The 26091-nt window shown below is 44.3% G+C and overlaps 1 protein-coding gene across 3 annotated transcripts in view; it reads left to right on the forward strand.

Annotated features, from left to right (window-relative positions):
- Positions 1-26091, forward strand: part of CDK14 (cyclin dependent kinase 14) — a 547646-nt gene that overhangs the window by 150879 nt on the left and 370676 nt on the right. For all 3 annotated transcript variants that reach the window (XM_040431136.1, XM_040431138.1, XM_040431137.1), the window contains 2 exons: positions 1315-1409; positions 14384-14463. In XM_040431136.1, the coding sequence (XP_040287070.1) occupies positions 1315-1409; positions 14384-14463 (175 nt within the window). The remainder of the gene's footprint in view (positions 1-1314; positions 1410-14383; positions 14464-26091) is intronic.

The following is a 26091-nucleotide window of genomic DNA, read 5'->3' on the forward strand; positions in this document are numbered from 1 at the left end:
CATTTATCATTTTGTACGCCTGTTTTAGCAAGGGAGCTGGTGTAGATTTAGACAGGCGGCGGATACGCCGGCGCCTCTACATAAATTCAGCGCATCCACCACCAGCTAAAGGGGAATTAACTTAATAAATGACCCCCATAGTTCCAAGGTATTACAAAGTACAAACTTCCCTCAATAGCAGCTTGTATGCACCAGCAATGATAATGGTCGTATACTTTTTAGCTCTCTCTCTATGGGATACTTTACAGTCTATCCGCAGAACCCCAGGCATGCAATGAGGCTCATGTTAGTGTCTTCTGCAGTTCCCGCACTGAGGGGTGCAGATACCGGGTGACAATCCATCTCAAAGGCCGGGGGTTGCTTTAGGAATGGTTCCCTCTCACAGCAACAAAGTCTTTCTGCCATAAACGAGCACAATACCTTATCTGAGTCCTGTGCATGGCGTTGTGAATTCTGGACCTTCCACAATGTCTGTTCTTTTTTCTTTTAGGAGTAGTTTGGTAGCAGAGTAGCTTTTCTGGCAGCTGTAGACACAGAGACGGGAGTTCTCTGAGCTTGGGCCCAGCTACTGGAGGCGCTTTCCATACACACACGTCCTTCCTGTAGCTTTCGTCAGACTAAACTCTCCACTAACCAACCAGGAGGTGGACCTAGTCCATCACCTAGAAACCTAAAGAGGCCACCATAATAGAATGCTACTGAGTTTACACAAAATTCAACAAATCACAATATTTAACTTGAGATCACTGAACTGTTTTGTATTAGTTAACCCTTTGCCGTTCCCCACTGGGGTACTGCAAATATAACAATTATTGGAAACACCACCTCTTCAACAGTTCTCCCATTCACTTCTGTGTTGGAGAAATGAGAAAATGAAGTAGCATCCATCTGGAGAACACCGTGTTAACTCTTTAGCATTAGTTAACCCTTTGCAGTGATCCACTGGGGTAATTCCAAAATAATATTTATTGGAGGTACCTCCCCTTTAATGCTTCTTCCATTCACTTCTGTGTAGGATAAAAAAATGTTGCCTATTTTACTGACTGTCCAGAAATTTCTTGATGGTTGCCAACCCTCTGACTGCACCATATTCCATTATGGTATTGATGATAGGGTCCCTCCATCTTTGTCTTGGGTACAAAAAACAAACAAAAACACATCACATCACTGATTTGAGTCCTGCCACATGTGAATGGACATCATTTCTATTTTACCTTTGGTTTTGTACATTAACCTTAACATTCATTCCAGTGCATTAATGGTATTATTGACTTCTATTGAACTGTTTTGGTGATTTGTTATCTTTTCTTCTAGCCAACAAGTCCTAAATTTGGTAAGGCCGACTCTTATGAAAAACTGGAAAAACTAGGAGAAGGCTCGTACGCTACAGTTTACAAAGGCAAAAGCAAGTAAGTGTTCTCAAATGAGGGTTCCTCATAGGCCAGCTCTTCTGTGTCAATTGTGTAAGGGAAAATTTTCAATATATATATATTTTTTTTCATTTTCAAAACCCTTGCTGTATGATGAGCTCCCAGGCTGCATGCATTTTAATACTGTTATCATGAAGAGGGTGTTGACCCACTGCATCACTGCAGAGATTTGGCTTGGCACTACTTCTAAGTGCCTTATCTAAGTGGCCTTTCTGGTCTTCATCCTTTAACTCCTGTACAGGGATCTTGATTCCTCTGCAGGAGGACCACCAGGCAGCTGTCTCTTGGAGTAGTGTGTTCGTTGTGTGGCACCAAAAGGGACTGGCAGAATCATAGTCAGTGGGTGAGCAGAGAGCAGGGCAGGCAGAGAATTTTCAATGCATTAAACAGTCCGAAGGTTGGGGCAGGCAGGAACTAGCAAGCTAGAGAACCTATTGCTCAGGCATTCTCCCAGTGGGGAAGGGGCCTTAAAGCATATCTAACCTTTCAACAAGCTTTACATTAATAAATAGTACAGTGTGTACATGTGAAATAACACTATTTCATGCCACTACATGATTGTATCTGGCATTTAGCAGTTTTCCTCTGTGCATGCTGAATGTCTAGTTTGTAGTTCTCCCACAGACAGTGGGTAGAGACTAGTTGTCATCCACTGCACACAGAAAGTAGAGGAGAATCTGCTTCCTAACCTTTTCTTACTGACTGAGTAGCAGCCCCAGGATCATGGAAGACATTACATAGAAATACTGACCTGTATGGCTGAGAGGCTGCAGAGAGGCAGTGTGAAGTGGGCAGAGCCACCAGCACTCCCGCGGCCGCGCAGATGTCACGGACTGCCAGAGCAGGAAACTTGCAGGACAGCCATAATTCCAAATATTACTATTCTCATACGAAGAACAACTTAATAATATATGTATATATAAGCTTGTTTGACCACCCTCTATCACTGAGTCCACATGCATGCTCAGCTCATGCATGTGTAGTGAATAGGATAGGGGAGAAAATCTCTTTCAGGCACCTGGCCTAGCAGCTTAAAGGGGTTATCCCATGATTGATGTAAAAAATGAAAATTATAAATAATCTAGTTGTGCCCTGTCTGCTGCAGCTGGTGGCAGTTGAAGGATAGAACTGAGCATGTGCTTCCATCTCAGTGAGCAGGACAGGGAAATTAGAAAAAAAAGAGGAACAGCAGGTGGCGCTGTACAGATAGATTTCAGTGAATAACTAGTAGCTATAAGAAATTTCTGATTACAGGCATTTACAAAAGTATTCAGCTCCAGATGCTGGTTTGAAAAATGTAGAATATTATTTGTGGGACGACCCCATTAACTCAACGATGGCAAAAGTATAGGGCATGTTGAAATCCAAAGTGCTGGACCCTTTTCTGCTCCAACATCTTCCATTGGTGGAGAGATGACCACATTAGATGGTCAGCCACTACCCTCAAGATCAGCGTGTTTGGGCAACTTTCTTCTAATGTGTATGGACAGCTTTAGTAATTGGTAATGGTTAGTTGGGCGATCCAATAAATAGCAATCGGGATTTCAATCAACAGGGCCGATGGTTTTATTTATTTATTTATTTATTACTCAAGACTTTAGCTTTAGTTTATTACAATTTTGAGGTGCATCTAGGTTAGCATCTACTTATTATTTTGTTTGGAATTTTAAGTTTTGAGGGAGGATGGACCAAAAGGCCATCAAACCCCTTTAACGACTGATCATACAGGTATACGCTTTTTTTTTTACGTAGTTACAATAAGTCGTTAAGCGACATGCATGGTTTCTCAGGGTAATATTTCATCTAGACAATAAAGATTAATCAGAAGGTTCCAGTTAATTATGTTTTTGCATTTAATATGAGTCCAATTAATTTCTCTTCATATAACTGCAGAAACTGTCATCCCCATGAAGAATTTTCAGGCTCTGTTCACATTCTGTTTAAACACTAACTTTGCCAGAAACTTACTATCCACGGTGTGAACTAAAATCAGGACCCTGTCCCCGGGATTAGAGCCCCTTACCTTGGCCGATCTGTTATAGACTCTTTGAGCCTCCTGAGCTCTTTGCAGATGCTCTTTAACAATGGGCATCATGGTCGCTATCCGGTCTTGCATTTGAGCGACATGTTCGATGACGCTTTAATAGGGCGTAGCCTCGGTCTCCCAGGTTTCCTTGGCCACATCTAATAAACCCCTTGGGTGACGGCCATATACCAACTCAAAGGGTGAAAACCCAGAAGAAGCCTGGGGTACCTCTCTGATCGAAAACACAAGGTAGGGTAGGAGGCAGTCCCAGTCACGTCTATCTTTTTCTACCACTTTCCTTAACATCTGCGTCAGAGTTTTGTTGAATCTGTCCACTAAGCCGTCCGTTTGGGGGTGGTATACCGATGTACGTATTTAGGTGATTTTAAACAATTTGCATAACTCTTTCATGACCTTCGACATAAAGGGGGTACCCTGGTCTGTGCGAATTTCCTTAGGGATTCCTGTGTGGGAGAACATGTAAAATAACTCCCGGGCAATATTTTTGGACGCCATGTTTCGCAGGGGCACCGCTTCCGGGTACCGAGTGGCATAGTCCAACACAACCAAAATATACTGGTGTCCCCTAGCTGACTTAACAATGGGACCCACCAAATCCATGGCAATTCTTTCAAAAGGTACCTCAATGATGGGAAGAGGCACCAAGGGACACTGGGGCACTTATCTGACAGGTGGGGTACGAACTGCAGTACGATTTTACACTCCAGGCCAGTAAAACCTTTGTAGTACCCTCTCTTGTGTTTTGCTAGTCCCTAAGTGACCTTCAAGAACGTGGCCATGTGCTAGGTCTAATACCATACGTCTATAGGGTTTTGGTACCAGGAGCTGCTCCACAATTTCGTTGTTGCATTTGATAACACGAAACACTAAGTTTTTATTCATGGAAAATGCGGAAATTTCTGGTCAGCTTCTGGTTCCTGTGGTACACCATTTATTGCGGTAACATTCGCTCGAGCATTCACAAGATTGGGGTCTCTCAATTGCTCCGTACCAAAGTTACCTCGAGACTCGTCTAAGTCCAATACATTTTGCTTAGATGGGGAAGGTTCCTCTTCCCCCGCTAACACCTGCAAGGGAAAGGGGGTGTCATCACCATCAACATCACATGGCCCCACATTTTTATTAGACATTTCAGTTAACATGGGTTGTTCATTTTTCACCTTATCGACACCATTGTTTTCAATGGTCACTTCCTTTAAACCATTGTGTTCAATGGGCAACTCACAGCAATGATTATTTAAAGGGGAAGACACAGCTTCTTCACTGGCTGCAGAAGAGTTTTTCCTTCCCCACAACTTCCAAAATAATGGGAAGTCCCGGGCCAGTATTACATCATGCATTAGTCTTTTGACTACCCCCACTTCATAGGTTACAGTCCCAGCCGGAGTCCCCAGCTTAACCCGAGCCACCGGGTATTATTTTGCATCCCCATGGATGCAAAACACATTTATGATTTTGTCCTGCACATAATTCCCAGCCACGAAGCTGGCATGCACCAAGGTGACCAGACTGCCGGAGTCCAACAGAGCCTTGACTGAGCAGTCATTTATCACCAGGGTACATATCTGCAGCTCAGTCTCTAGTCCTGGTGAGGCCGCACACACTGGCACCGCATACAGCGACTGTCTACGGCTACCTGCACACTCCATGGGCTCTAAGGTAAGAGGGCAATGGGTAGCAATATGTCCCCACTCATGGCACCTCCAGCACTGGAGCATCCCAGGTCTCCTCGGTGGAGAAACCTCTCCGGGACCATACTGCCCGTGGGACTCAGTCTTAGGCCCACGCCCAACCTCTAGAGCCTTGTTCCCTCTTGCACCCTTCCACACACCCCCAACAGATGGAAGTCTCTTACCCACAGATGACACGGGTCTGGTACTCCGGGGAGGCGTTGGTGCGGCAGTGACCTCACGGAGGTAGTCCTCAGTCGCCAGGAACCTTTCCACCAGATTGACAAGGTCATCCACAGTTTTGGAGTCTCCATGTCCAACCCACCGTTGTAGCTCCACAGGGAGGGCTCTGAAGTAGTGGTCCACCATTACTTTCTCCAAGATCTGGGCCGGCGTAGAAGCCTCAGGTTCCAGCCACTTCCGCACGAAATGGAGGAGGTCAAACATCTAAGAGCGGGCAGGCTTGTCCATGGTGTAGCTCCACGTGTGTACCCTCCGGGCATGAACAGCCGGCGTAACGCCTAGGCGAGCAAGGACCTTCATTTTTAATTTTGCATAGTTCCGAACATCCTGCTCCCTGAGGTCATAGTAGGCCTTTTGTGGTATACCGGACAAAAAGGGCGCCAGGACCTCTGCCCACTCGGCTACTGGCAGTCTCTCTCACTCTCTGCCACTCACTCAAACATGGTCAGGTAGGCCTCGATGTCATCATCGGGCGTCAGTTTTTGCAAGGCCCGCTGCACAGCCCTCCTCACATTAAAAGTCTCTGGGGGCTTACCCCCACTTGTGGTGCTGGAGTTACAGCAGTCTCTCTTATTGCAGCAAAATGCTCCATCGGCAAACTATTTGTTTCCTGCTGCCGAGCCTGGGCCTCTGCCTGAGCCTGCTGTTGGGCATATAAGGCCTCTTCATGCCTCTTCTGTTGCTGTGCCATGGCCTGTTCATGCCTTATGTTAGCCTGCACCAGCTGCTTTATCACTTCCTCCATTGTTTTCGAGGGACTATGCACAGCTGCAGCAGCTTTCACCCAAGACATAAAGCACCAAACTGCCACGCCGTTGCCCTTAGCAACTTGCTATTGCGCGCATCCTCCACCAATTGTCAGGGATTGCTCTCTGAAGCAGGGCGGCGGTGGCAGATTCTGGTGCAGACAACCGGATAAAGTTCAAATCAGGTTCCACTTTATTGTGGCACAAACAGCAGAAATAAATAGCCTTTACACTTTCGGCAGCAAAAAAAACGTAAAACAAATCCTGCTCGTCTGAGCACTAACTAATACAGATAGTACGATGAACAGTAGAGAGAGACGTGGCACTCACCGATATTCTTTTGCTGGTTGCTTTTTATTGCAGATAAGACAGCATGCTGCGCAGGCAGGGGGGCGGGATGGCCACAGTGTGCGTCGACGGCGACGGCCGTTTCGCGCAAGGATAGCGCTTCTTCTGGCCGGCCAGAAGAAGCGCTATCCTTGCGCGAAACGGCCGTCGCCGTCGACGCACACTGTGGCCATCCCGCCCCCCTGCCTGCGCAGCATGCTGTCTTATCTGCAATAAAAAGCAACCAGCAAAAGAATATCGGTGAGTGCCACGTCTCTCTCTACTGTTCATCGTTATACCACTTTGCCACGCTGAGCACCACCTCCTATATGGTCTTTACAGACGGCTGCCGTTCCTAGGTTTGACACGGACTTACATATACAGAGGTGTATTTGCGTAGTGCCGCTGCAATTTTCCTTTCCCTCCTTCTTTGTGCCACAATAATACAGATAGTATCTGCCTCACCTATAAAACACAGGTCACACAGGGCATCAGGGTTTTTCTTTAGCAGGGCAGCAGCCAGCCTCCTGGACCTATCTCCAGACATCACTTCCCCAAGACTGACAGCCTGGGACGGGTTTTTATATCCCCTTATTGATCGCAGATGGCTATACCGGGAGTTCCCTCAGGCTAGGGGAAAATATGCCCTGGAATGGGGTGGACTGGGGAGGTCCCTCTACCAAGCCTACCTTTCCCAGTCCAATAAAATACAGCCCATAAACTACTAAAGAAAATAGCTTCAGCAACTATATTTGCTGAAGCCAGCACCATTCTGGATCTTACTTACCTCACCCAGTTGAGGAACCTGGATAAGATATACACCCCTTCCAGCAGTTTACCATATACTTTCCTGTTCACATTACCACAATACCCATAGTGCCCTCATTCACCATACTTGCTTATTGGCATCTGCCAGGCTGGTATGAATCAGATTACCTTTTTGTATGGTACAATGTAGCTGACTATGCTACATTAGGGACAGCTTGATGCTAATGTCTGTAAAGCGCTACAAAACATGTCAGCGCTATATAAGTGAATATAATAAATAAGTAAATCCTGTACAAAAACAGGTAACGCATGGTATAAGTTCTCTACAGTGGTACCCTCTGGGCAGAGTACAGCTGCTCCTGCTCTATTTGTGGCACGCTCTCCATAGACTTGTCTGGATGTTTAATATTGATGACCTATACCCATGATAGGTCATCATTATCGGATTGTTGGGGTCTAACTCCTGGCACCCCTACCGATCAGCTGTTTGAAGAGGTCTCTTCCTAGGTCAATGACATCACGTTCATTGGTAACATGGAGTGATGGCTAACCTCCGGTACTCCAGCTGTGGTGAAACTACGACTCCCAGCATGCTCTATTCATTTCTATGGAGTTCTGAGAACAGCCAAGCAAGTGTGCATCTTGGGAGTTGTAGTTTTACCACAGCTGGAGTGCCGGAGGTTAGCCATCACAAGATTAGGCGCAGCCTGAATGCAGTACCAGGCTGCCAGTGCACAATGGATGGTGCTATGCTTGGCAAGCTGTGAGGAGGCCACAACAGTCACTGGAGCACCATGGTCTTTTCAAACAGCTCATCAGTCGGACCCCCACCTATCAGATGTCGATGACCTATCCTGAGGATAGGTCATCAATATTAAATGTCCAGAAAACCCCTTTAACTGTGATATGCAAATAATGAACTGAGCCTTAATGGTGACAAGTTGTATATTGGACGACAGACGTATGCAATGGACAGTGGACCACTCGAAAGACTTTGTAGAGGCCCTTTTGCTTTCATCTCCATTGGCCTAACTGATCAGGACCAGCAGTTAGAGCTTGTGCCATCCACTGTGTCCACCTGATGTCTCACCACCCACATTGCCAAGGAGAGATGTTCTATGGATATCTACTATCCAATGATAGCCAAAGTATGGACAACATACTGAACCCTACCACCTACAGCCGCGTCCTCACCATTGGTCTCCAAGTGACCCCATTAGATCAAGTGGCTGAGGAAGAGGAGCAGCAACAGTGCTGGCAGATGCTTCTGGGCCCCAGTTCAAAATGTAACAGGACCCTAATCTACCATGTGCCATTTATAATACTGTTGTCTATTTGTGTGTCAGAGGGGACTTTAGGTCCCCTCAGGCACAAGGGCCCGGGTGTGACTCCTACCTCTGCATCCCCCATAGCTATGTCCCTAAATACGTTACCTACAGGGTTATACCCATCTCAGACATCGATGGGATATCGCTACGATATGTCATCAGTGTCAGATAGGTGTGAGTCCCACCTGTGGGACTCACTCCTGTCTACAGAATGGACCCTCCTAAGTGAAGGAAAGCACACCACGAATGCACAGCATGCTCTTCATTCATTTCTATGGGAGTTCCGAAAATAGCCATACAAGCTCTATTTTTGGAAAGTCCTGTAGCAGTGAATGGAGAGCACACCATGCATACACGGCCACTGCTCCATTCATCAGTATGGAACTGCCAGAAATAGCTGAGCCAGTGTTTGGCTGTTTTTGGAACTCCCTTAGAATTGAATGAACTTTCCTTCCCTTCGGAGGGGGGGGGGGGTGAAATGTGAATACCCCTTTAACCTAACATAAATGTACGTCCAAGGTGGTGTATGGAGGGGGCTTACAAGCTGAGCCCACTCCATGCATGGCAGATGCCAGTTGTGTAATACAGCTGAAACCTGACCGCAACGACTGGGCTCAGAGATAACTCTGTGTTCCCTTCTCTGTTTATCTGCTCCCTGTTGACATCGCAGCGGTGAGCAGGTGTAATTACAGCAGATGAATGAGGGCGGCTGAGATGTAATTATAGCTGATCAGCGGGGATACCAGGAGTCGGACCCCCGCCGATCTGATACTCATGACCAATCCTGAGGATAGGCCATCAATATTGGAAACTGTCCAACCTCTTTAAAGCTCCTAGGCCGGGCCATAGAAAACTGCCCGTTAAACCTGCACTACAATAGTATACTATTGCAGTCTATGGCATAAGTGATCAAAGTATCACATGGTCAAGTCCCCTAAGAGGGACTGAAAAGTAAATAAAAAAAAAAAGTTTTTAAGTAAATATAAAAGCGCAAAGTATGAAAAATTTTAATTGCCCCCTTTCCATTTTTTACATATGAAAATAAATAATTAAAAAATAAATACTGTAATTGGTATCGCAGTGTCCTAAAATGTCTGAACTATTAAAATAGACAAATATTTATTATGCACAGTGAGCGTCAAAACACTTTGAAATAAAACTGGCTGTTTTTTGTCGCCTTGTCCCCCTGAAAAAATGCAATAAAAAGTGATCAAAAAGTTGTATGTACCCCAAAATGGTACCAATAAAAACAAACCCTCACACAGCTATGCAGACAGAAATTTTAAAATGTTATGGCTCCCAGAAAATAGTTTTCAAAGGTTTTTTAGTTTTTTTGTTTTTTTTTAACTAGCAGTATCTAATAAAAAACTATATAAATTTGGTATGGCTGTAATCGTACTGACCTACAGAATAAGGTCTCATGCAGGCCTCGTTGTGCGTCCGTTCCGTGCAATGGGGACCGCAACCAGAATGTTTTTTGCAACGTATTAAATGGCTGGAAATTTTTGTTTCAGTTTTTGTAAAAAAAGATAATTGTGCAAAATTAGCAGTAGAAGCAGTATTGTAATTAGCGTTGAGCGAACCGAAGCATACGAAGTGGAATTCGATCTGAAGTTTAGGAAAAATTTGATTTGCCATGAAGTTTCCTCACGCTTTGTGGTAACAAGTTGATTTTTCCTAAAATGGTGGCTGAAAATAAAAAAATTATACTCGCCTCATCCGCTCCATCTTGATTGAAAAAAACAACAACAAAGAAACTGCGGTGAGTGTGAAGACGACACCACGTGATTACCCTGGCCGCACGTGATGACGTCATCCGCGATGACACTTGTGCTCGCTGCAAGTCCTTTGGTTGGTTTTCTTCAATCAAGATGGAAGTGGACATCCTCTCCGCAAGAAAGTGAATGAGAGGAGTATAATTATTATTTTTTTACCCCTGAGCACCTGACTGTGAGTCTTAGATGCCGCAATGTTCCCCATCATTGCGCCCACTCCATAAAATGAAAAGAGATTTGTGATAAACTAATTGGTAACGAACCTAATTTCTTGCAGAAGTTTGGCGAAGCTGCCAAATGTAATTTTTCTAAAATTCGCTCATCACTAATTATAATCTACCATCTGATCTTCAAAGGTTGTTGTGGTCCCAGTATTTAGAGACTTGTATGTAGCCCAAGCTGAATCTTTGCCCAGGGTATAGAAAAGCTTAGCTTCGCTCCTAGCCCATATAGCTCCTGTTATGGTCTTCACCGTTGAGTCTCAAGTTAGGTCACATCTGATATCTTTCCAACTGGAAAATGTAATCCTGAAGAGATAAGAAAGCCACATCGGATGTGTTTGACGTCATGTATTAGACCAGTCTCCTGGTGTATCTCCTTGCACTGCTGATAAACAGTCTGAGATCAATTAGAGATAACGAATGGCTCTCCTCTCTGTGGGCGAAGTGCTCTTATATGGGACATGACGCCCCGGTAGACTTCTCCGCTGTGGTCTGCAGATATCCTTTATTAACACGTATTCCTTGTTTGTAGGGGAAGTTATTTAAGGTTACCGTTAGTTGGTTTGTGTGGCTGTGATTCAGTAACTCTATCTACTGAATATTTCATAAGAATTCGGGGAAAGACAGTTGCCTTAGAAGACAAGCCTTTTTATGTTGCCTTCTCCAGTACGAGAAAGATTTTTTTTTTATTGCCATTAGGATTAAAATTCCAATCTTGCCTTTAAAGGGGTTGTCTGGTACTAGAATATTGATGGCCTATCCTCAGGATAGTTCATCAATATCTGATAAATGGGGGCCTGACTCCCAGCAACACCGCCGATCAACAGTTTGAAGAGGCCTCAGGGCTCCAGTGAGCATTGCGGCCTCTTTTTAGGTCAGTGACGTCACGTTTAGAGATGAGTGAATTTTTCAAAAATTCGATTCGCTGGCTTTTTTCGATAAAATTCGGTTCGATCCGAATATGTTTGCGGCGAATTTAGTTAAAAAACGGCTATTTCCTGGCTGCAGAGAGCCTTTATAGTGGTGTAGAACACTGTGCCTTGCAGTAACACGCAGAGGGAGTCTGCTGTGGTAGTGAAATAATACTATGAGTCCGTATGACATGCAGATGACAGGCGTAGCTATTAGAATCACTGCACACTTCACTTATTTGGGCAGTCACGGGGCCAAAACCGACCAAAAAACTGTCCGCCCGGACAGAGTGGAGAGGGTGTCAGCAGTAAATATGTGTTGACGTCACTGATTATTTTGCCCTTCCTCTGATCCGTCAGAACAATAACCCCCAAAAAACTGATCCTGTCTGTTGAGCATACGCCTTCACTCGGTCCGCATTTGGTCAGTAATCCATCAGTATTTCTAATGCCAAAAAAAACAGGAGTGGATCTAAAACAGAGATGACACGTGAATGGAATATTTGCATGTCTCCTGTGTATTGTACCCACTCCTACTTTTGGCTACCAAATCACAAGCCAATTTTGATGGGACCATACAGGCCTTACAGCTGCTACACAGACAGGATCCGTTGTGCGTCTCATTTTTCCTTCCTTATGACAGATCAGAAAAAGGGTCAAATAAATGATGATGTCAGCCAGGCCGAAAGGCAAAATAGTGGCCCAGTCATGAAGTGGGAAGGGTGGGAACAGCATGAGAAGTCCACAGAGTGGCCCTATGACATAGTTGTGAGGTGGAAGCAGCATGAGGAGATCACAGAGTGGCAAGGTGACATGGTGTGGAGGTGGCAGCAGCATGAGGTGGTCTACAAATTGCGGATCTGAAAAACACAGTTGCCACCCGTATGCATTCCACATTTTGCATAACAGAATGGTAGTCCCAATATCCTTGCACGGAATGCACACAGAGTTGTGTCCATTTTTTTGCGGCCGCATTGAAGTGAATGGTTCCACATACGGGCCACAAACAAAATGGAACGGACACTTAAAAAAATAAATATGTGTTCGTGTGCACGAGCCATTAATCAGCTTTCAGAAAAGACAAATGCAGAATTTTTCGACATAATCTCCCTCCTTTTAATGACACTTTGTCCATCTGTCAACAAACTTTCGTATTTCCTCATTTAAAAATATTTTGGGTTGAGTTGTGAGCCATGATTGCACCGCTGTCTTCATCTCATCATCAGACGTGAATCTTCATCCTCACAGAGCTTCTTTCAGGGGTCTAAACAGTCAGAGTGTGGAAATTTTTTGACTCAACCCTGTATATGACAGGTTTCTGCAGTGAAATGTATGCTGTATGAAATGATAATACATACTTTACTTATTTGATCTCCCCTCAGCAGTATTTTTTTCTAAACTAAATAAATCAAATTTTGATCATCTTTCCTGGTTCTCTAGTCCACCTATTGCATTTAAACCTTTTGCGTAAGCTCTGTTGTGTCCCTCTTGTGGACTGGTCCTCACTACTCTACACAATACTCCATGTGCGCTCTGACTAGCGATTTGTAAAGAGGTAGGACTAGGTTCTCAGTATCTCCATCTATGCCCCTTTTGATGCACCCCATGATCACCATGCAAGATCCATGTAAAAAGGCTTTGCATGTGCATGACACCATCAATGAAAGGCTGCCTTTATATGAGTATCTATCTTAACACCCACTCATCGAGATGTTTCTTTCCCAAGCTGCTGGTGGATGTCGCAACCATACACAAAAATGTAGTGTCACATGCCGGCCATAAGTCTACCATGTAACACATTGATAGCTCAAGGCCACAAGACCAAGGGCCAATCTTACAGAGCAACTCTCTGTTTTAGCTGATAGAGAAGACTTCCCCAACAGAGCATATGAACAGGGGTTGTCTTCATGTGTCAAGCCGTTTCGGGCCTTACAAGCCTTCTTGCTTCTTCTCTGCCCTCAGGTTCATGTTAGTTAATTCTTCTTTCATCTGAATAGCTCAGTATTTAGAAGAGTTAAAGTAAAAGTCCATTTAGTTTAACCTATGATCCTGTAGAGTTGGTACAAAAGACGGCATACCATCAATTCTCCTCCTGTGAGATGAAAAAAGTTCCTTCCAAATTCCAAATAAAGCAATAGGACTATCCCCCTGGACCCATTACTCACCTAAAATAAAAACAAACGTAATAGGCTGCCATGTAATATTATTCCTTAAAGGACTTGTCCATCTTTTGAATATTAAAGACCTTATCTCCGAATAAGTTATCCTTTGGTGGGGTGCGACACGCGGCGCTCCCACTGATCAGTCATTTGTGGTAGCTACCGACAGCGGAACCATAACAGTGGAAGAAGCCAGAAGCAGAAGGCTCTGTCCACTGTGTAGTGGCCTGGTAGATGTAGGGGCTGCCTCTAAATAGCTCATGGAAGGGATCCCTGCATGAACATTAGGTCACCCCTAAACTATCTCTTTTTCAAAAATAATTTTTTGGACAACTCCATAACAAAACTGTTGTATACTCGCCAACTTGCCCATCTTCACAGGTTTATACTATAAACTGAACCTGAAAGGGGCAGGGATTACACAAATGTTGGATAAAAAAGGGACAGTTTTATCAGTTTTCTGGCCAGAGCAGAGGCGGGCCTTACAACTGTCCTACAAGTTGGCTTTCAAACATTGGTAAGTGTGCCCCGGGTTTTAGGTAATGTACTCTTACCAACAGGACTGTAGAAGGGGAAGAGCAGCTTTGCCACAGTCGTCATGCAGTGCTATCCCCATTCCACCGCTGGACTATTAATCAGATTTTTCTACAGTTCATTATTGTTATTTGTACCTAATAATACCATAAACATTGATGCTAAAAATGTCATAGATTATACGACTTATCTCTCTACTAATCACTTCTCTGGATCTGTTTCAGAGTAAATGGAAAGTTAGTGGCACTAAAGGTGATTAGACTGCAAGAAGAGGAGGGGACTCCATTTACTGCCATCAGGGAAGGTAAGTCTTTTCATACTGTAGAATATTATAAAAATCGTAAAGTAACCACAGTGGAACAAAGTGGTGACACAGTTATATCTCTTGTGTCCATATTTCTTCCTTTATGCATTCAACAATCTATAGTAGTTTATGTTGTCTAGCAACCACTTGTACTTCCTCTCTGGGGGACCACCATCTCAGTATAGGTGGCACAGAAGTGGCTATGTTTACAGGAAGTACTGTCTGCCACGGAATAAACTGTCGTTAGACTTTGCACAGGATGGTTCTGGGACCTCAAAAAGAAGAAGAAAATATAAAAAATAAATATAAAAATATAAAAGAAATCATCTGCTTTGGATAGAAATATATAAGATGGGGAGGGAGATTGTGAGAAGAATTTGACATCATGATGTGTAGTTAAAAAAGGAAAATACCCTGACTTCTGATTTAATACAGGGAAGTGCTTCTAATGACTGGAAGGCTATAGTCAAAATATCCTAAGGCTAAAACCCTCACCAGGAATAGCGACAGTAATGACCCTCGGCTAAAGACCAAGGTGTGGTATATGTGTATGTAAAATGTTCATATCCTGCCTTATCCAGGCCTCCAGCAGCACAGTAGAGTTTTTATGTCATGAGATGACTCTGTTGGCTCTGTCAGGTCTGCACAGCAAAGCTGTCCTGTGATCCCTTGAAAAAGCTGTGTATACAGTAAAACGTGTGGGTGTGGGACATAGACTGCTGTTTTAATTACAGCTTTTTTTCGGTGCTCTGTACATACAGTATGACCTGCAGACACACATTAACAGCAATGTATTATCTTTTGTTGTTTACATTGCTGATGGCTGTCTGTATGTTTTTTGGTCTCTTTAACTATAAAGGTGCTGGTTTTTTTTTTTTTACTACTGTCATCTACTGTAAGCCTTATTTATGCCATAGCACATGTAAGAGGCTATCTGAGATGTGCAGCGATCCTGTGCGGGTCCCCACTTCTGCGGTTACATGTCGTACATTGGGCACGTGATCCCAGCCTGGGGTTTGAACCCTCACCACATGCGTGAGTCTGATTCTCGTAAGGCACGTGATCCAGGAAGTGGTAGCTGCATGGGATTGCGGCACATCTCAGATAACCGCTGTGATAGGGAGAGAGCTGCAGCAGAAAGGACATGCTCCCTGAGCTGCCAGGCTGAAGAGAATCTAGCAGAACAATTGGAGCGATGAATGGGGACCCATATGCGGTACAGGTCTGGTTCTAGCTTTATTAGAAAGAGGTTGTCATGTACTACATGATGTCTGATTTTTATTTTTTGCTTCAATCATGGCATAACTCCTTTAACCCTTGGAGAGTGTTTAGGGAATTTCATTAAAGGTTATATTTTATGTAGGTGTATACTGTTGATAGAGTGAAATAAGGGTAACTTTTTTTGTTTTTAGCAATTCTTTTTGTTATACCCTCACCTATCTGGGTCTTTTTATTTTTTATATATAATTTTTTTTAAATATGTCATGAGATGACTCTACTAGCTCTGTCCGGTCTACACAGTAAAGCTGAAAAGCTTATTGTATGTGATTTACGGGAAAGTATGAAATCTGAACTATCTCATATATTTTTTTATTCACATAAACCATAGAAATCACCACAAATAGAATAGAAAGTTCATAATAAAAGCCCAACCTAAATAATGTTATTTTCTGATGACACATTGCTTTTAATGAGAATCTTACTCTGTAGAAAACACTTTGTAGCCTATAGTGCTATGTCTATGTCTACAAGGTAGCAGCACGCGGTGTATAGAACCAGGCCTTTATGTTATATTTTGCTCGTTGCCGCCTTCCACGTAAAAGCCGAACCTTTGTAGTCCTTTGTTGCACAACGACAGATCTGTAGGGTATCTTCTTTGTCTTGTTATATTTTTGTTACCTTGTATCTGTGTCTATGCAAACCTCAGAAATCACCACTGCTATTGTGCTCCCGTCTTTTGTCAGTGTTGCATTGTTTTAATTTAAAAAAAAACATGAATCCCCCCGGTGGTAGACTTTCTGGTTTAAATCGGGAAACCTGCAGAGTCAACCTATGGCGCTCTTTGTTAGATGGCAATTACAGTTAGAACGGAAAAAAACTAGAGAAGAAAGCTTTAAAATGCCTCTGTAGAGGCATAAAGGATGTCAGAACCCTATTCTTGTCTGAGATTTACTTATTCAGGTCTGTATGATAAAACCTGCACTCCCTGGGGTGTCCCTTAGAAGCAAAGAAGAAAAAAGAAAGAAAATAACTCGCTAATAAAAAAAAAATTCTCCTGTATTTATGGAGCCACGCTTCAAAGACAATGGCTAGACGACAAAAGCGAGTAAGCTGAACACATAATGTTTCATCTGTCGGAGGTCAGTGAAATCAGAAAAATTAAGAGATGTTTTGGCGCTTAGTTTGAAGGCTTTGTGTGATGGATTGCATCTGAAGTTATTTACTACATGTTTTTTTGTTGTAAAAGAAAAAAAATGATTTTATCTACTTAGTTATCAATGGGGTGGGGATCAGGGTAGACAATGATCAAGTTGAATATAGGGGTGTAGCTATAGGAGGTGCAGAAGTAGCAGTCGCTACCGGGCCCATGAGCCTGAGGGGGTCAAAAGACCCTTCTACCAAGAGGGGGGGCGCATTTGAATTTTTGCCTCAATCAGCACCAAGGCTATGTGCTTCCCTGCCCCTGGCCACAAAGCACTGAGGGAAGGGGAAACATGCACCAGGGCCCATGAGCCTTTAGCTCTGAATATTTAAGACAGCCCCAATTCACATTGCTGGACTTCTTCACATAAGATGATCTTTAGGGGGAGTCACCAACTCAAGATGAGAACACATTGGTTGACTGGGGGGCCAACAACTAAGGGGGCCATTAGTGATGGCTGTGGAAGGGGATGTGTTAACCTGAATACAGCCTTGTGTACTACTGTATGTGGCATTACTTGTACTGTCCCATTAATGCATTATCCCTTTAGTGTGAAATCGTGTGTAAATTATGCCAGCATGTCAAATCATCATATGTTTTTGCTCTATGTATACTATCCCTGTACTGTGACATCACTGTATTTATTATCCCTGTACTATGACTTTACTGCGTTTTAGAGAGGAGTAGATTTTTTTTAATTTGTTTTATTTCCAATTTTGCAATTTTTAAAAAAAAATTCAATTCGGGTTTGAATCGATTCTAGGACTAATATTTTTCCTGAAAAGATTCAGAGAATAAATATGCATCTGAGACTACAAGAGAGAGAGACAGATAGACAGACAGAGAGAATATTCCATTGCAAATGAGACCTGCAAGCCAGTTCTTCTTCCAAAAGGACAAGAGTACTGGAAGTCCATTTATAACACTTCTCAAAATGAGACATGGGAGCCGGTTCTTCTTCCAAAAAAATAAATAAAAGTACTGCGTGAAGAAAAAATTGCTCTTGTTAGCTGAGTGGCCTTGGGGGTGCTCTTGCTCATTAGGGAGACCAAAAAATATGCATGAGGATTATTATAGTCCAACCAACACTGCTCTGCCTTTCTGGGAAACATATATGCAAATTTTAGTATCGAAAACATCTGCTGGCATCAAACAGGCTTAGTTTTCTTTTCATTTTGGAAGGAAAGCGAATATGAGTATCTTTTCCAGAAACCCATAGTTATGCAAATTAGCATTCTTTCCAAAAAGAAAAGAATTCTAAGCCCACTAGATGCCAGCAGATGTAAGATACTAAAATTTGTATGTATGTTTCTCCCTTCCTCTCTCTTTTAGTTGAAATCCAATTTTTTTGCAAAATTAGGGATGAATTCCTAATTGGTAGAATCGCTTAGCTCATCTCTACTGTGTTTATTATCCCCAAACTGTGACATCACTGTGTTTATTATCGCTGTACTATGACATAGTGATGGACGAACATCGGCCGGGACATTTCAAATGTTTGCGAACCGCGCGTTCGCGGCGGGCCCCATTAACATTAATGGCAGGCGAACCTGAAAAACCTTCAGGTCATATTTGCAGCCACAAAATACTTACTAGAAGTGCACAAATAGTCCAACAACATGGACAATTACATACCAGAGGGGGATCAATGGCAAAAATTCCCACAAAAAATATGTATTTTAATCAGGGGCCATTTTTATGCGTCTTAACCACCTCAGCTCCCCTAGCTTAAACACCCTTAATGACCAGACCACTTTTTACAATTCTGCACTACACTACTTTCACGGTTTATTGCTCGGTCATGCAACTTACCACCCAAATGAATTTTACCTCCTTTTCTTCTCACTAATAGAGCTTTCATTTGGTGGTATTTCATTGCTGCTGACATTTTAACTTTTTTTGTTATTAATCGAAATTTACCGATTTTTTTGCATAAAAATGACATTTTTCACTTTCAGTTGTAAAATTTTTCTAATAAAACTACATTTCTATTAAAATTTTTCTCTAAATTTATTGTTCTACATGTCTTTGATAAAAAAAAAATGTTTGGATAAAAAAAAATGGTTTGGGTAAAAGTTAGAGCGTTTACAAACTATGGTACAAAAATGTGAATTTCTGCTTTTTGAAGCAGCTCTGACTTTCTGAGCACCTGTCATGTTTCCTGAGGTTCTACAATGCCCAGACAGTAGAAAACCCCCACAAATGACCCCATTTTGGAAAGTAGACACCCTAAGGTATTTGCTGATGGGCATAGTGAGTTCATAGAACTTTTTATTTTTTGTCACAAGTTAGCGGAAAATGATGATTTATTTTTTTTCTTACAAAGTCTCATATTCCACTAACTTGTGACAAAAAATAAAAACTTCCATGAACTTACTATACCCATCACGAAATACCTTGGGGTGTCTTCTTTCCAAAATGGGGTCACTTGTGGGGTAGTTATACTGCCCTGGCATTTTAGGGGCCCTAATGCATGGGTATATGTAAAATGACACACCAAAACACATTGCCCAACTTCTCCTGAGTACGTCGATGCCACATGTGTGACACTTTTTTGCAGCCTAGGTGGGCAAAGTGGCCCATATTTCAAAGAGCACCTTTAGGATTTCACAGGGCATTTTTTACACATTTTGATTTCAAACTACTTCTCACGCATTAGGGCCCCTAAAATGCCAGGGCAGTATAACTACCCCACAAGTGACCCCATTTTGGAAAGAAGACACCCCAAGGTATTTCGTGATGGGCATAGTGAGTTCATGGAAGTTTTTATTTTTTGTCACAAGTTAGTGGAATATGAGACTTTGTAAGAAAAAAAAATCTTCATTTTCCACTAACTTGTGACAAAAAATTAAAAATTCTAGGAACTCGCCATGCCCCTCACGGAATACCTAGGGGTGTCTTCTTTCCAAAATGGGGTCACTTGTTGGGTAGTTATACTGCCCTGGCATTTTAGGGGCCCTAATGCGTGAGAAGTAGTTTGAAATCAAAATGTGTAAAAAATGCCCTGTGAAATCCTAAAGGTGCTCTTTGGAATGTGGGCCCGTTTGCCCACCTAGGCTGCAAAAAATTGTCACACATGTGGTATCGCCGTACTCAGGAGAAGTTGGGCAATGTGTTTTGGGGTGTCTCTTTACATATACCCATGCTGGGTGAGAGAAATATCTCTCTAAAAGACAGCTTTTCCAATTTTTTTATACAAAGTTGGCATTTGACCGATATATTTATCTCACCCAGCATGGGTATATGTAAAATGACACCCCAAAACACATTGCCCAACTTCTCCTGAGTACGGAAATACCACATGTGTGACACTTTTTTGCTGCCTAGATGCGCAAAGGGGCCCAAATTCCTTTTAGGAGGGCATTTTTAGACATTTGGATCCCAGACTTCTTCTCACGCTTTAGGGCCCCTAAAATTCCAGGGCAGTATAAATACCCCACATGTGACCCCATTTTGGAAAGAAGACACCCCAAGGTATTCAATGAGGGGCATGGCGAGTTCATAGAAGATATTTTTTTTTTGCACAAGTTAGCGGAAATAGATTTTTTATTTTTTTTTCTCACAAAGTCTCCCTTTCCGCTAACTTGGGACAAAAATTTCAATCTTTCATGGACTCAATATGCCCCTCAGCAAATACCTTGGGGTGTCTTCTTTCCAAAATGGGGTCATTTGTGGGGTGTTTGTACTGCCATGGCATTTGAGGGTCTCCGCAATCATTACATGTATGCCCAGCATTAGGAGTTTCTGCTATTCTCCTTATATTGAGCATACGGGTAATGATATTTTTTTTTTCCGTTCAGCCTCTGGGCTGAAAGAAAAAATGAACGGCACAGATTTCTTCATTCGCATCGATCAATGTGGATGAAAAAATCTCTGCCAAAAAAAAAAGAGGGGAAAGGCGTCTGCCAGGACATACGAGCTCCGCCCAACATCCATACCCACTTAGCTCGTATGCCCTGGCAAACCCGATTTCTCCATTCACATCAATTGATGTAGATGAATAAATCATTGCCAGGATTTATTTATTTTTTTAAATACAAAGTGTTTGCCAAAGCATATGAACACCGCACCCCTCAGCTCATATGCCTCGGCAAACATATCTTTTACTGCAGAGGAGAAATCTCGTCTTGCAGCGCCGCATACACCGACTTTTGTGTAATCTGACAGCAGCGCAATGCTTCTGTCAGAATGCACATCAGTGCTGCAGCTGCTTGATCGCTTGGTCCACCTAGAAGGTAAAAAAGAAAAACAAAAAAGAAAAAACCAGGCCGCAACGCAATAAATTTATTAACTTTATAATAACATTTGAACGTAACATATAAACTTTATTTAACTTTTTGAACTGAACGTTAACTTTTTTGCTTACCGGTGATTTTTTTTTTTTTTACCTTTATAGGACAAACCTCTCCTTCCCCATAGGACAATGTGCAAAGCGCAAATCGCCCAAAGATGTAGCGAAGTACATTATGCACTTTGTCCCAGGTGACAGGAGAGGTTTGCAGCAGCTCTGAGTGAAAGGGCCCTAATAGCCCTGTGTGCATGTCCTGTGAATAGCAATCCCTATGCTAAGTGTACCTGTGTGTGGTACTTCCGGAAACACTCCCCTAAGCATAGGGCAGGGTGGTCAGGGCAGTCAGGACAGAAATAGCGGGTGTCATGCCTTATTCCACTCCTGCTACAGACACAACATTTTTTTCGGGGTGGCGGTCGGTTTGACGTACCAGCAACGACACTGGGGAAATGTTGCCCGTGTAGACGGCTCACTACACTGGTGGATGGGGCCACGGAACCTCCTGGATACAGGAGGTTCTCGATGATCTCTTCCTGAAATTTGAGGAAGGATCTTGTTCTCCCAGCCTTACTGTAAAGAACAAAACTATTATATACAGCCAATTGAATTAAATATACAGACACCTTCTTATACCAGTGTCTGGTCCTGCGGGAAAGTAGATAAGGAGCCAACATCTGGTCATTGAAGTCCACCCCTCCCATGAGCGAATTATAGTCGTGGACACAGAGGGGCTTTTCAATGACACTGGTTGCTCGTTCAATTTGGATTGTCGTGTCTGCGTGAATGGAGGAAAGCATGTAAACGTCACGCTTGTCTCTCCATTTCACCGCGAGCAGTTCTTGGTTACACAAGGCAGCCCTCTCCCCCCTTGCAAGACGGGTGGTAACGAGCCGTTGGGGGAAGCCCCGGCGACTAGGTCGCGCGGTGCCACAGCAGCCAATCTGTTCTAGGAACAAATGCCTGAAGAGGGGCACACTTGTGTAGAAATTGTCCACATAAAGATGGTACCCCTTGCCAAATAAGGGTGACACCAAGTCCCAGACTGTCTTCCCACTGCTCCCCAGGTAGTCAGGGCAACCGACCGGCTCCAGGGTCTGATCTTTACCCTCATAGATCCGAAATTTGTGGGTATAGCCTGTGGCCCTTTCACAGCGCTTATACAATTTGACCCCATACCGGGCGCGCTTGCTTGGGATGTATTGTTTGAAGCCAAGGCGCCTGGTAAAATGTATAAGGGACTCGTCTACGCAGATGTTTTGCTCAGGGGTATACAAATCTGCAAATTTGGTGTTGAAGTGGTCTATGAGTGGCTGAATTTTGTGGAGCCGGTCAAAAGCTGGGTGGCCTCTGGGACGAGAGGTGCTGTTGTCGCTAAAGTGCAGGAAACGCAGGATGGCCTCAAATCGTGTCCTGGACATGGCAGCAGAGAACATGGGCATGTGATGAATTGGGTTCGTGGACCAATATGACCGCAATTCATGCTTTTTGGTTAAGCCCATGTTGAGGAGAAGGCCCAGAAAAATTTTAAATTCGGAAACTTGGACGGGTTTCCACTGGAAAGACTGGGCATAATAGATTCCCGGGTTGGCGGCTATAAATTCAGTGGCATATCGGTTTGTTTCTGCCACAACTAAGTCCAAGAGCTCCGCAGTCAAGAACAGCTCAAAAAAAAACAGTGCCGAACCGATCTGAGCTGTCTCAACCCGAACTCCAGACTGGGCGGTGAAAGGGGAAACTACTGGTGCGGCTGAAGTTGGGGGCTGCCAATCAGGGTTTGCCAGCACCTCAGGGACTCTAGGGGCTCTACGGGCCTGTCTGTGCGGTGGCTGCGATGGGGGAACTAATGCATGTGCCACCGTACCAGCTTCAACTGCCCTTCTGGTGCTTGCCACTTCACCATGTTCTACGGCAGTGCTGGTACTAGGTCCAGGATGGGCTGCGCTGCTGGTGTATGCCTCACCACGTAATCCGACAGCGCCAGCCCCACTCTGCTGCCCTTGAAGCGGATCCTGCGCAACCTGTGGTTTGGCAACACGTGGCCTGGTACGCCTGGTGGTATCAGGGACCTTAACTTTCTCGTCCGAACTTTGGGTCAGACTGCCACTGCTTTCTACAGGTTCATATTCTGACCCGCAGGATTCGTCAGATGAGGGTTCCCATTCCTCATCCGACTGGGTCAGAATCCTGTAGGCCTCTTCAGAAGAATACCCCTTGTTTGCCATTTGGTCAACTAAATTTAGGGGGTATTCCCTGAGACTACCCAAGAAAAAAGCAAGCCTGTCTAACAAAGGGGAGGCTAGCGAAGTACCGGAGGCCGCTGCGATTGATAAAAAATATCAAGATTTTTTTTTATCGCCGCAGCGCTTGTAAAGTGATTGTGCAGTGATAAAAAAAAAATAAAAATGTTGTCACTGCGGCGGGGCGGGCGTGGGTGAACGCATATGTGGGCGACCGATCAGGCCTGATCGGGCAAACACTGCGTTTTGGGTGGAGGGCGAACTAAGGTGACACTAATACTATTATAGATCTGACTGTGATCAGTTCTGATCACTTACAGATTCTATAAAAGTACAAATGCTGATTAGCGATACGCTAATCAGCGAATCAGTGACTGCGGTGCGGTGGGCTGGGCGCTAAACGATCGCTAACTACCTAACCAAGGTGCCTAAACTATCCTAAAACCTAACAGTCAATACCAGTGGAAAAAAAAGTGACAGTTTACACTGATCACTTTTTTTCCCTTTCACTAGGTGATTGACAGCGGCGATCAAGGGGTGATCAATGGGTTAATTTGGGTGATGGTGGGTGATCTGGGGGCTAAGTGTAGTGTTGGGTGTACTCACTGTGATGTGTGCTCCTCTGCTGGGACCAACCAACGAAAAGGACCAGCAGAGGAGCAGTCAAGCCATTTAACAAATTATATTCATAAATATAATGTGTTAACTGGCTTCTGATTCGTTTTTTTTTAAATCATCAGCCTGCCAGCGACGATTATTGGCTGGCAGGCTGATGACGAACTTGTCTTTTAACTTTTGCCGGCCCGCGATGCGCATGCGCGGGCCGGCTTTGCCCGAAATCTCGCGTCTCGCGAGATGACGCGCCGGAGCGTCCACTCGGAATAACAGGGCCGCCGCAAAGACGCAATCCTGCGTACGGCGGTCCTGTAGTGGTTAAAGGGAAACTCTCAAAAATGTGCCCTGCTGGAGCCTAGAATTTTTTTTTTTTAGGCCACAGGAGTACAGGCCCCAAAAATTAGGCATTCACCTGACAGAAAAGAACAAGTGATTATGTGGCTGGAGGTTACGGTATATAAGACGGTCACTGGATAACAATTTTACTGTAGGCCACTGGAGTAGAGGCCCCAAAAATTAGACATTCACCTGACAGAAAAGGCCTTTTATGCCGCTGTATATACATAAGGACCATTCTTTGTTCTGTGTGGTGGCGGATATGTGTGGGCTGACATGAGGAAATTCAATTAAACGTGGTCGTCACAGGTGTTGAATTCCTCCGAAATCCATGCCTCATTCATTTTTAGAAATGTGAGGTAGTCCACACTGTTGTGAGCTAGGCGAGTGCGCTTATCGGTCACGATCCCCCCTGCTGGGCTGAACATCCTTTCGGGCAGGACACTCGATGAGGGGCAAGCCAAGAGTTCCATGGCAAATTGTGCCAGCTCTGGCCACAGGTCAAGCCTGCACACCCAGTAGTCCAGGGGTTCGTCGCTTCTCAGAGCGTCCACATCGGCCGTTAACCCGATGTAGTCGGACACCTGTCAGTCTAGGCGTTCCCTGAGGCTAGATCTGGAGGGCGGCTCTCGATGGGTTGGCTGCAAGAATGATCTCATATCCGAAGTGACCAAAACATCTTCAAACCGCCCTCTTCTTGCAGGCGTTGCAGGATTGGTACCTGCACCTGTTTCGCTGTGGGTGGAAATGACTCTGCCAGCGCCTGCAACAGCAGAATGCAGAATCTCTCGCAGCAAGGCCTGGAAATGCTGCATTCTGACAGCCCTCTGTGATGCTGGTAACATGTCCGCCATTTTGTGTTTGTACTGGGGGTCTAAGTACGTTGCCACCCAGTACTGGTCCTTGCCCTTTACGCTTTTTATATGGGGGTCCCTCTTCAAACACTGGAGCATGAAGTCCCCCATTTGCACTAAATTGGAAGCGGTGGAGCGCCCAGGCTCCTGCTCATCACCCAGGAGAATGTCGTCCTCGGTCTCTTCCCCACAGCTCACGGACAACACCAGGGATCCCCAAAAAGTTTAAAGTCCCCCTCAAAGCCTGCTCTTTTTGCTCCTCCTCCTCTTCCCAGGCACCATCCTCCTATGACTCCTCTTCAGACTTGTCTCAGATAGAGTAGACCCCCTGGGAATTCATTCAGCATTGCGACTTCCTCATCTTCCAGCTTCTGCTCCTCAACGGCTTGATCAATGACACAATGCAATGCACGCTCCAGAAAGAAGGCATAAGGTACGATGTCACTGATGCTGCTGAACGTCAGCAAGGCGAGCCATGACCATGTAAGATCATGTAAGAGGCACGTGTGTCATTTTGCCCTGTTTCAGCGCGCTCAGCTGATTGGCACCGTTGTCGCACACTACTTTACCAACTGTAAAATTGAGCGGGGTTAGCCACTGATCGGCCTGTGATCGCAGAGCTGAAAGGAGTGCAGGATCGGTGTGGCTCTTGGCTTCCAGGCACAACAGCCGCAGCACAGCATGGCAACGTCTTACCTGGCACGTCGAATAGGTTCTGGGGAGCTTGGGGGTGCAGAGGAAGAGTCAGTAACAGTGGAAAAGGAGTAGTCAGCCGAGGAGGAGTCAGAGGATGGAGTAGGAGGAGGAAAAGAAGAGGCAGGCCAGCATGCAATCTGTGGCGGTAACACCAAATCCACACGGGTGCCACAGGTT

Source organism: Bufo bufo, chromosome 5 (genome assembly GCF_905171765.1).
Source record: "Bufo bufo chromosome 5, aBufBuf1.1, whole genome shotgun sequence".
NCBI classification, from domain to species: domain Eukaryota; kingdom Metazoa; phylum Chordata; class Amphibia; order Anura; family Bufonidae; genus Bufo; species Bufo bufo.